This window comes from Coregonus clupeaformis, chromosome 30 (assembly GCF_020615455.1).
Source record: "Coregonus clupeaformis isolate EN_2021a chromosome 30, ASM2061545v1, whole genome shotgun sequence".
In the NCBI taxonomy this organism is placed as follows: Eukaryota; Metazoa; Chordata; class Actinopteri; order Salmoniformes; family Salmonidae; genus Coregonus; species Coregonus clupeaformis.
Genome location: NC_059221.1, coordinates 10,950,199 through 10,962,176, shown reverse-complemented (window position 1 = coordinate 10,962,176; position 11,978 = coordinate 10,950,199). Strand labels below are relative to the sequence as shown.

The window sequence follows — 11,978 nt, the reverse complement described above, 5'->3', positions numbered from 1 at the left end:
TGTATAGATTTGTAAAAATGAACATGAACAGATTTTAATTTTTTTTTTACTTTAAAAAAAATGAAAAATAACTATTTTAAACAACATCAACTGTGAACTGATTTGGGCGTGTGTGTGTTAAAGAGACAGACAGGGAGGGACAAAGAGAGAGAGAGGCTACATTACTTGTACTGAAACTGTTCTAGCTTGCTGCATGATCAAATTCAGCTGATGCGCATAGCAATGCACGTAATGGGCATTCTTGAAATGCTCACGCACATTTTGCTGCACACCAGCCTTCTCTCCCCTCATCACACTGGCTCCATCGTAAGCTTGCGCAATGAGTTTGACTTTCTCGTCGTCGGCAAAAAAGACCGTTCAGTCTCTCCAAAAGCACACTGGCGATTGAGACTGAGGTTGATTCCGAGATGGGAAGGAACTCAAAAAAGCGCTCCTGCACTTTGTGGTTGCTATCTATGTACCTCAGCACAAGCACCAGCTGTGTCTGTGTAGAAACGTCCGTGGTCTCGTCAGCTTGGATAGCTACGAAGTTCGCCGACTTCACCTCCTCCACAATATGTTCCCTCATGACCGCTAGCATACACTCCAGTAGCTCGTTTTGAATGGTCTTTGATGTGCCCTTGAAAACTTTAGCATTTTTAAGATGGTCATCAAACACCTCATCTAATTGTGCCACAAAGTTGACAAGTCCAAGAAAAATACCAGGGTTGGTGGAGCCCTCAGTTTCATCTTTGCCTCGCAAAGCTAGCCATCTTGACAGTTGTACGTGAATTGATTGACGCTGCTACCCGCTCTTTTCTTAGTTATGTTCATGGTTACTTATGTTACGTATGACGAAAGCGCGTAAGTGCAAGCCCTCCCGGAACCCATAGAGATTGTATTGAAAGCTCTGATATTTGAAAAAAAAAATATTTTACATGATAGTCTATGAGAGACTCCTGGGCGATTTTCAACCTGACTGAAATCGCCCCAAAAGGGGCGGGGCCATTTGAAGCACGACTTTAGCCTGATTGGACATTTAGTGGCAGATCAGACGTCTAGATTAGAACACTGATAACTACTGTTGCCGTGATATAATTGATTAGAAAAAAAATCCCTTCCTTTTCCCGTTTGGCAGTGCGTCGCCCATATCGCCCTAATGAACACACCGCCCCTGATGGAGAGCATGTAGTCAAATATAGTATACCCCTATGCACAGATCTGAGAGGATTTGACAGGTGTAAGCAATATCCCACTGGGCACACACTGGTAGAATCAACGTTGTTTCCATGTCATTTCAATGAAATTACGTTGAACCAACGTGGAATAGACGTTGAATTGATGTCTGTGCCCAGTGAGATGGTAATAGCTCCACCTTGCCCGCTACGAGGCTAGGTGGAAGTTTCACTATATTGCTTATAACAAATCCTCTCAGACCTCCACAAATACCTAGGGTGTAGGGCTTAGGGGTCCATTTGGGGTTGGGCCCTCATCATAGAGGTGGATAGAGGGCCCTTCTTTGCATCTGTGCCATAATGGCTTCTGTGACAGCATGGGCAGCGCCATTGAGGGGTTTCTTCACTTTAAAGTAGCCAATTGCTGCTGCTTCTTCTTCTTCTTCTTCTTCTTCTTCTTCTTCTTCTTCTTCTTCTTCTTCTTCTTCTTCTTCTACGAGTCAGTAAACAAATGTAAAGTGTGCATACTGCCTCCTGTAGTTTGTTGTCTGAACAGGTATAAAGCAAAGTTGTTGATTTACTGCCACCTGCAGTAATGGAATGTTTGCTCAGGAGTATAATTCATTTTCTGATCCTTCCTGATTACCAGGGCCCAGATTCACAAAACCTTCTTAAGAATACATTTCTTCTTAACTGCGATTTTTTCCTTAACGATAGACTTATGAAGAAGGTAAGCAAAGTTGCTATTCCTCAAAAAGGTTATTGGTAATGTTCTTGCGCTATTTCTTATGTTTCTCCTTGAGCAAAAAGTTAAGAAGAAATTAGAATATTGAAAATAAAGTTTTTGGATTTGTTCTTAATTCTAAGATAGCTAAACCCTTGTCTTAAATCAAAGCAATTTAATATGTTTAATTCACTCACAAACTTCATCTGAAAGTTTCAGTATTTATTATTTTAAACCCAAGAACAGTAACAGTTTTAGAACAGTAATCTCAGTAGGAAATATGCTAATATGATTGCCATTGCTAGCTAGATAGCTAGCTAAATCGGTTGCCTAGCAACAAACATCTTAAGAAGATTTATAAGAAGATATTTGAGGAGTTTGTGAGAAAATCATTAAATCTTAAGATTTTGTTGAGGAATTGCACTTACGAACTATCTTATGAAATTCTTATTTTTTTTTCATAAGCAGCCTCTTAAGTTTTTGCGTAAGAAGTGTTTTGTGAATCTGGACCCAGGATGGAATTATGTGATCCCTCCTTAACCCATAGGAAGTCCCACCCAATTGACAAAAATAACTTCTTCAAAATGGTGAAAGTCCTCAAAAGTGCAACCTATGCTAAAACAAGCTTTGGGGCACTAGAGCTGTCTATCCAAGTCTATGGTATACATACAGGTTTAAAATCTCTGTGATACAGTTCTGACCGTGTTCACTGTAACACCTTGGAAAAATAATAATTGAAATACAGTGCTATGAAAAAGTATTTGCCCCCTTTCTAATTTTCTCTACTTTTGCATATTTGTGATACTGAATGTTATCAGATCTTCAACCAAAACCTAATATTAGATAAAGGGAACATAAGTGAACAAATAACACAACAATGACATATTTATTTCATAAACAAAGTTATGCAACACCCAATTCCCCTGTGCGAAAAAGTAATTGCCCACTTACACTCAATAACTGGTTGTGCCACCTTTAGCTGCAATGACTCCAACCAAATGCTTCCTGTAGTTGTTGATCAGTCTCTCACGTCGCTGTGGATAAATTTTGGCCCACTCTTCCATGCAGAACTGCTTTAACTCAGTGACGTGTGGGTTTTCAAGCATGAACTGCTTGTTTCAAGTCCTGCCACAACATCTCAATTGGGATTAGGTCTGGACTTGGACTAGGCCATTCCAAAACTTCCAATTTGTTGCTTTTTAGCAATTGTAATGTAGACTTGATTGTGTGTTTTGGATCATTGTCTTGCTGCATGACCCAGCTGCGCTTCAGCTTCAGCTCACCGACGGATGGTCTGACATTCTCCTGTAGAATTCTCTGATACAGAGCAGAATTCATGGTTCCTTCTATTAAGGCAAGTCGTCCAGGTCCTGAGGCAACAAAGCATCCCCAAACCATCACACCACCACCACCATGCTTGACCTTTGGTATGATGTTCTTACTGTGGAATGCAGTGTTTGGTTTTCGCCAGGCATAATGGGACCCATCTCATCCAAAAAGTTGAGCTAGCTTTGAATCAATAACTTTTTGTATTGACCAATATTATTCCCAGGAGTGTCTAGGATGCCCATATTCCACTAATTGTAAGAACAAGATAGATATCCCTTAGCAACCAATTTAACCTCTTAATGGTCTCAGACAAAGGTGGAGGGTCTTATAATGTATGTATGGTTTTTACAGTAGCCTTCAAGTTGTCATACACAGCAGATACTAGTTACAGTATATTATTCATCTAAGTTTTCCAACCATTGACCGATCAAAAACTGTAACTGTGATCTGTGTGACTCTTTTACTCTGTGTGCAATCTGTGCATGACATTGACCTCTACAGAGACCTCTACAGAGATGTTTAGCAGGAACAAGAAGCCCTATTCATACCTGATCTCACACACAAACTCAATCTGATTGAACAGAAGAGTAAGAGGAATTTGGCAGCCTTTGGCAGTATTTGGAATGGTGCTACAAAAAGAGTGGCCATATTATAGGCTATAGTGTGTAAGGTTAGTGAGTAGGCTATCATGAATTAGCACTGTTGAAATTATTTTGTAAAAAATCCTTGGTTTTATAAAAATAGATAGTTTTACTTAGTTTTACCTTTACAAGTATCTATAATCAGGGATTTGTTTACGTTGAGGATTCAAGGGAGGAGGTAGGCCTATGTCTGCATTTTATACAGAGCCTGTACCGGTGAAGGTGTACACAGTGGGGTGCCGCGGGAATGCCATTTACACTACGTGATTCAGTTGAGGTGGGGTTTCCCAGATGTAGGCTACCTTTGCTTACCTGTCACATTGAAATCTCAAGGCTATGAAAAATCTCAGATAGGTACCACACTGGTTTGAACTAGATCGACATATTGACAAAATGGAATCGCCTGTGAAGACAGGTTTCCATAGACTGGAGATAAAGAAAACAACATGGGATGTTCCGGAGCAATATATCGAGCTGAAAGCAGTTGGCTCCGGGGCTTACGGGACAGTATGGTGAGTTGACTTTGTGAATGGGCAATTATTGGTAGCATTCCTGGAATAACTTCGCGCCAAACCAGCATGCATTTCATATACTTTAAAATATACCACTGTATAAATACAGTTGTTTTCATTGAAAATATGTAGAAAATAAACAGAATAAGGGGACAACTTTACCCTATAATTGTTTATTAATTTCTTATTAGCTACACACGCAAAACTCTACATTATTGGATATTGTGTAATATAAGCTTTCTTTCGTAGCATTTTTTTAAATAACGAAAGACTCAGGACATTGCTAACAGAGGCACTATTGCCTCAAGTAAATTATCAAGTTGAAGCAGGTCTCGAGATGAGACAAGAATGTTGCACTCCCAACCTGGAGCAAGCCCCATAATAACACATCTTGAAACCCAGTTTTACCTCTGCCAGATATCGGTAATATAGAATGAACACACAAGCGTCTGAAATGTTATTTGTAGTCCTACTTATAATAATTTGGCAAACTGACGTGAAAGCTAGTCAAAGATTCTACAGTCTTTGATCTCTACTGACTTGAAATTTTACTATTGGCATTTTATATCCCCCTTGTCTACATTCTGTGACATAATTATTCTATCCAACACTAACGTTATTTGACTTTGAACTTGTTTTATTAATTAGTTCTGCTATTGACCAGCAGACTAAGGAGAAGGTGGCCATAAAGAAGCTCTATCGTCCTTTTCAGTCCCTGATCCACGCTCAACGGGCCTACCGTGAACTAAGACTGTTACGCCATATCCAGCATGACAATGTAAGTCCTTGTTACCTACTATAATAGTGGACATCTGAGATACACTCCCCTGGACCGAGATTCCGGTCACTCAAAAATGAAAAGCCATTACAATGCAGTTATTGTCATTCATTCTACTTCATATCAGAATCATTTGTAGTCTTATGGACACTATTCAGTATGTTGAATATCAGTCAATCAAAGACATCCAGTTTTATTGCTTTGCCTCCTTCCTATGTTTATTTATGTTTGGTGGAGAGGAATAGCGCCTCTTATGGGCCAGTGTTTTCACGCAACACTTTCACAGTGTTATCTTACTCTTGTACTTTGTCAGGCCTCCTTGTACTACTGGCGATGAATTAGTATTACTGCAATGTAAATGTTCGTGTGGTCACTTTTTGTGGGAATAAACCCTTCATTACTTTACTTCTTCCTGTTGTTTTCCTAAAGGTGATCTGCCTCCTCAATGTCTTCACACCTGATTTCTCCCTGGAGAAATTCCAGACGTTGTAAGTGGGGAGCTGTGAACCGCATTCCTCTGCCAGTTGTCACAGCTTGTTGAGACAGGCTGCTGAGAGTGTATCTTGAAGTTTGAGTTTGATCGTGCGTGTGTGTGTGTGTGTACTTGTTTTCCTACATTATCAGGACCCCAATGTCCTAAATTTTTAATCAGAATGTCCTGAAAAGGTAGGAAAACAATAACTTTTTTGAAAAGCCAGGATTAGGTTTAGGGTTTTGGGGTTAAGGTTTTTTCAGGTTTAGGTTAGGGTTAGGTTAAGGGTTAAGTTTAAGGTTAGGGTTAGGGTTAGGTTTAGGGTACACAGCCTTTCTGAAATTAGCCCACCCAACTATCTCATCCCCATATTGTTATTTATTTTGCTAATTTGCACCCCAGTATCTCTATTTGCACATCATCTTTTGCACATCTATCATTCCAGTGTTATACGAAATTGTAACTATTTTGCACTATGGCCTATTTATTGCCTTACCTCCATATCTTACTACATTCGCACACACTGTATATATATTTTCTGTTGTATTTTTGACTTTATGTTTTGTTTACCCCATATGTTACTCTGTGTTGTTGTTTTTATCGCACTGCTTTGCTTTATCTTGGCCAGGTCGCAGTTGTAAATGAGAACGTGTTCTCAACTGGCTTACCTGGTTAAATAAAGGTGAAAAAAAAAAAAAAAAAAGATTTAGGGTTAGGGGTTAGGAAAAATAGGATTTTTTTAATGGACAAAAATGTTTACACTCCAAAAAGTCCAGAAATGTCACGAAAACAAAGCAGTATGTGTGTGTGTGTGTGCAGGTTTGTTCATGTTTGTTTGTGCTTACTTACTTGGGCCCTTTGCTCCTTTGTATGTGCTTGGGTATGTGATATAATCTGTTAGCTGAGTTAAAATATATATATTATGTCTGTATTATGATTGCAACCATGTGAGACATAGTATATGATGTTACCTGCATTTTTTGTTTTGTAATAATTAGTATACATTTGTAACACTTATTTGGAGGAGGTAGCTTTAGTACGTGATGTATTGTATCATTCCCTTTCCCTACTTTTTTTCTCTGTCACAGTTACATGGTGACACTGTTTGTATCTGACTTCCTATCTCTCTCCTCCATGTTACAGTTACATGGTAATGCCCTTTGTGGCTCAGGACCTCGGTCGCATCATGAAGAGGAGGAGACTGACCGATCGCATCATCGTTTACCTCTTCTACCAGCTGCTACGTGGCCTGAAGGTGTTCACCACTACTAAGAAATCATTCTTTTATATGGGGCGGCAGGTAGCCTAGCGGTTAGAGAGGCGAGCCAGCAACTGGAGGGTTGCCATTTTGAATCCCGGGTCTGTGAGGGAAGTGATCCGTCGGGAAGTGAGCTGGCAACCGGAGGGTTTCTGGTATCAAATCCTAGATGCCTTTGCCTGTCGTTGTGCCCTTGAGCAAGGCACGACAACCACTCCACAGGCGCCCAGTGTGGCAGCCCCCAGCTCCAACCTCTCCAACCTGTATATGCATGTATTTTCGGAGGGGATAGGATAAAGTGGAAGTCCAATTTTGGTTGGACCTTGTGTACAATTGACAAATAAAGTGATCTTAATCTTAAATCTTAATCTTATACTAATCTGAAAATAATGTTTATTTATATTTTTCTATCCTTTAGTATATCCATTCTGCAGGGATCATCCATCGGGTTTGTATTAGGTTCTTATGAATATACTTTAAATACATTTCTAAGTACATTTGAGTGGGCAGATCATATAACATCCTACATATTTTTTATTTATTCTTCAGGATCTAAAACCTGACAACCTCGCTGTGAATGAGAACTGTGAATTAAAGGTAAATAAGAATTTGGCAACAAGCTGCATTTATATGTTTAATTATACTGTACCTTTTATTGTAAAACCTTCAGACAGTAAGATAAACATAAAGTACTTGATTTAGGAAGATAACACACTGGTGTTTAAAGACTACACTTCCTTGTTTGATTGTTATGATTACATATTAGCCTCTCTTTTTATAAGCTTCAATTTACTTTTCTTTCACATTCTCTTGCTTTCTCTTTCTATCTCAGATCCTGGACTTTGGTCTAGCAAGACATGCAGAGAGTGAGATGACAGGCTATGTGGTGACACGCTGGTACAGGTCACCAGAGATCATCTTCAACTGGATGCACTATAGCCAATCAGGTGACCTATCACCAACACACAATAAAGACCTTTTCATTTATTTGGGCTTCACATTCCTTGCATTGCTCTTCTGGGGTTATCTTACTCTTGTACTATTGGTTCAGTGGTATCTCATGTGTTATTTATTCTGTGTGTGTCTGTCTCCCTCTCAGTGGACTTGTGGTCTGCAGGCTGCATCCTGGCTGAGATGATCACAGGCCAGGTTCTGTTCCCAGGCAATGACAGTATCCTCTCAAGTTTTCTCTTAACACCTGTATAACTCATTAAGTTTACATCAACACAAAAACATATATTCTGTACCCCATTTGTTGTATATTACTGATGTACTTATCATGTAGTTATCTTATGTATTAGTTATCATTGTGCAGTTGCACAAGGGACAACACCAATCATGTAGCAGACTGTTCACTGATCAGTGCTCTAAGTATTTTGCTTTCAGTGGTTTCCACTGTCTGCCCTGTGTCCCTACACCCTCCTTGACCATCCTGTTCAGGCATTGACCAGCTGAAGAAGATCCTCAACGTTACAGGAACACCACCGTCCTCCCTGGTGCAGAAGATGCAGAGCAAAGATGTAGGTCTACTGTCATCTCAGTCTAATGGCAACTCTTCAGCTCGCAACTATTCAATGTAGCTTGGTGTTGAATTCACAAGTATGCTCACTATGGTGTTAACTTGTAAGAAAAAGGAGATAACATTGAAAAAATACAGTTGACAGTTGAACATTGTTGGTATTGTCTTGCAGGCTCGCTCATATGTACAGAGTCTCCCTATCCAAAAGAAGAAGAACTTCAAGGAGGTCTTTCCCTCCTTGGATGTAAACGGTGAGTTGGTCTATCATCACTGTGCTAATGGTACATCCTGCATGGTGGTTATGAATATCTCAGTTCTTCAGTGATGTTTTTCTAATTGTATAGAGAACAGTTGAGGGCTGGGTTGACTCTGTTTTCCATACTCTACTTCCTAATGCCTTCCTTTCTCTATGTAATATTTCTCTATCCTCTCTCTGTCTCTGTCCTGTGTGTTCCTCTGTCCAGCTGTGAATCTGCTGGAGAGCATGCTGCTGCTGGACCCAGAGACCAGGATGACGGCTAAAGAGGGCCTCTCACACCCCTACCTCTCTGAGTTCCATGACCCAGAATCTGAACCCGACTCCCCGTCGTACGACGACTCCTTTGAAAGCCTGAAGCTTGATGTGGGAGAGTGGAGTAGTGAGTATATCTTCTCTATGACTGATTACCTGGTTGCACATGTTGATGGCATGTATCCTGAATTTCCCACTGCTCTTTGAGACCTACAGTTACAGTTCTGCAAAGTTTCCCTTTCAGGAAATGAAATTCTAAAATACTGTATGATGCGATTCATGTGATACAATTCTAAAATGCTCTGTCTTTTCCTGTTAGGTCTGATCCACATGGAGATTATGGCTTTTGACCCCAGCAACCCCAGTGCAACTGCAATGTAGTGGACAGATGCTACAGAGCACTGGCACCCCCCAGTTTTGGAACCATGGGGGTTAGCATATGAATTATAATAATAATAATAATAATATGCCATTTAGCAGACGCTTTTATCCAAAGCGACTTACAGTCATGTGTGCATAACTACATGACAAACTAGAATAACACGTTATTACATGTTATAAAAAGTTTGTGTATCACATTTCACAACATGATATATGACTTTATGAAACATGAAACATCATACTGTATGTCAGCATTTTTATGGATCCCTCATATTTAAAGGGTAGGTCATGCACTCTTAGAAAAAAGGTGCTATCTAGAACCTAAAAGGCCATATTAGCATGGGTAGCGCCATTGAGGGCTACCACCATTTTAATGTAGTCAACTCAGTGGGACTTCCAACATCATTGGCTGATCCCTCTTGGTGACCCTATTGGAGTCATGTCCAACCAACCGGGTCATCAGGAGGGATCAGCCAATCGTGAAGAAGAAAATGGACTACTTTAAAATGGAGATAGCCTCAATGGCGCTGCCCATGCTGTCACAGACGCTATAATGGCACAGATACAAAGATGAGTCATCTATCGGTCTCTATGGTAGAACCCTATTGGGTTCCATCTAGTGTAGGCTTGGCCCTAATTTATGTGCTCTCTGACACCTGGAGTTCGAAGACAGAGGACAATGCCAAAGGACTAGTCAGCCCTTCCCACACTAAGGGGCCAAAATGTTTCTCTCTGTTACAGTATTCAGAGGACTGACTATTGAATGTGATATAATAATACTATAGTATCCATGTCTGGTATCTATCTGAAACTTATTCACTGAGGATAACTCTGATGCTATATATATGTATGTATGATCTCTGTGGTTACTTGTATCTGTATAGGGTGAACTCTAAATTACTCTCAAAGAGGTACTATTGTCCTCTCAGGAATTCTGTCTCATTTACAGTGGTCCAATCCCCCACACAAGCATTTAGATGCTGTGACACCCTGTGGAGATTGGGTGGTCAGGTTACACTGTAAACTTGGTATCGTTTGATTGGTCAATGGTGGTTGGTCTTGGGTTTAAAGGTTACACCTTCAGATGTTATAAATGGAATTAAATGCATTTGTTCTCTCTTATCCTGTTTCCAGCCATGGAGGAAGGTTGTATGATCAATTCTAATTTCCTAGGCTTCTTGGCCTCTGGCCTAGTAAGCTTATCTTTGTTCAAGCTTTGTCTTGCAAGTTAACCTTAGGATCTATATGCCTAGAATTATGCTTTGTTAATGTCAGTATTGCCTTGTACCTTAAGCTTTATGCCTTGTATGTGAACCCGTTCATTTTACAAAGTTATTAAATAATGCTTGCTTTGATATTCGCGTCTCATGACAATTCATTGATCTTAGTCAGCTAAACGCATAATACCTGACTTCATGGTTCAACTGTAGTCTATTCCATAATGCTAATCATCTTTATGCAGTCAGATAAACACGTGAAAAATGTATGATATCACATACACAAAAAAAAAAAATGTATGCACGCATGACTGTAAGTCGCTTTGGATAAAAGCGTCTGCTAAACGGCATATTATATTATATACACTACCAGTCAAAAGTTTGGACACACCTACTCATTCAAGGGTTTTTCTTTATTTTTACAATGTTTTACATTGTAGAATAATAGTGAAGATATCAAAACTATGAAAAAGCACATATGGAATTATGTAGTAACCAAAAAAGTGTTAAACAAATCAAAATATATGTTATATTTGTGATTATTCAAATAGTCAACCTTTGCCTTGATGACAGCTTTGCACACTCTTGGCATTCTCTCAACCAGCTTCATGAGATAGTCACATGGAATGCATTCAATTAACAGGTGTGCCTTCTTAAAAGTTAATTTGTGGAATTTCTTTCCTTCATAATGCGTTTGAGCCAATCAGTTGTATTGTGACAAGGTGGGTGGGGGTGGGGGGGGGTGTACAGAAGATAGACCTATTTGGTAAAAGACCAAGTCCATATTATGGCAAGAACAGCTCAAATCAGTAAAGAGAAACAACAGTCCATCATTACTTTAAGACATGAAGGTCAGTCAATACGGAAAATTTCAAGAACTTTGAAGGTTTCTTCAAGTGCAGTCGCAAAAACCATCAAGCGCTATGATGAAACTGGCTCTCATGAGGACCGACACAGGAATGGAAGACCCAGAGTTGCCTCTGCTGCAAACAATACGTTTGTATTTTTATTTTATATATATATATATATATATACATACCCATACATATATACACATATATATACACATATACACACATACACACACATACATACACACATACATACATACATACACATACTTATCGTTAAAAAATATATATTCCCCTTTATTACTTTCCAACCCCACCACCCTTTCCCTACTTGGAGTAAACTAGTCAACAACAATGCTTAGGCCTCTACTTCCAGCTTATACTTACTATCTACATTTTATGGACACAGTCAATTTTACAATAATTATATTTTGTTTGTTTTTTCTCCTGAACTTTTTCTACTCTCAACCTCTCCGATCATTTTCATGATGTCCATCCGGTTTGCTTCTATATGCCATATCTTTCTAACTGTGCTCTTTCACAAAAGCTCCTGTAGTGTCGAGTTAATGTGGCTAATTATGCTGTAACAAAGGAGTCCGCTTATACTGAGCTTTGATCATAAGTTTTATTC

At 39.4% G+C, this 11,978-nt stretch overlaps 1 protein-coding gene across 2 annotated transcripts; it reads left to right on the top strand.

Annotated features, from left to right (window-relative positions):
* The first annotated feature begins 3,862 nt into the window (after positions 1-3,862).
* LOC121545919 (mitogen-activated protein kinase 12-like) lies at positions 3,863-9,717 on the top strand. 2 transcript variants are annotated; one of them, XM_041856840.2, is made up of 12 exons: positions 3,863-4,360; positions 5,028-5,138; positions 5,568-5,626; positions 6,754-6,865; positions 7,287-7,316; positions 7,418-7,465; positions 7,701-7,815; positions 7,968-8,039; positions 8,309-8,388; positions 8,560-8,638; positions 8,852-9,025; positions 9,218-9,717. In XM_041856840.2, exons 1-12 carry the CDS (start codon positions 4,295-4,297, stop codon positions 9,277-9,279), a joined length of 1,008 nt encoding a protein of 335 aa, XP_041712774.1. In that variant the 5' UTR covers positions 3,863-4,294; the 3' UTR covers positions 9,280-9,717. The 2 variants fall into 2 exon arrangements, with proteins under 2 accessions (XP_041712774.1, XP_041712773.1); XM_041856839.2 differs by having other exon boundaries at positions 5,009-5,138.
* The last annotated feature ends 2,261 nt before the right edge of the window (positions 9,718-11,978 follow it).

Coding starts and splice junctions, on each gene's coding strand:
- LOC121545919 (XM_041856839.2), top strand. CDS start 4,242: ATGGAATCGCCTGTGAAGACAGGTTTCCATAGACTGGAGATAAAGAAA. Junction 5,139..5,567: donor GCCATATCCAGCATGACAAT/GTAAGTCCTTGT, acceptor GTTTTCCTAAAG/GTGATCTGCCTCCTCAATGT. Junction 8,040..8,308: donor TCTGTTCCCAGGCAATGACA/GTATCCTCTCAA, acceptor CATCCTGTTCAG/GCATTGACCAGCTGAAGAAG.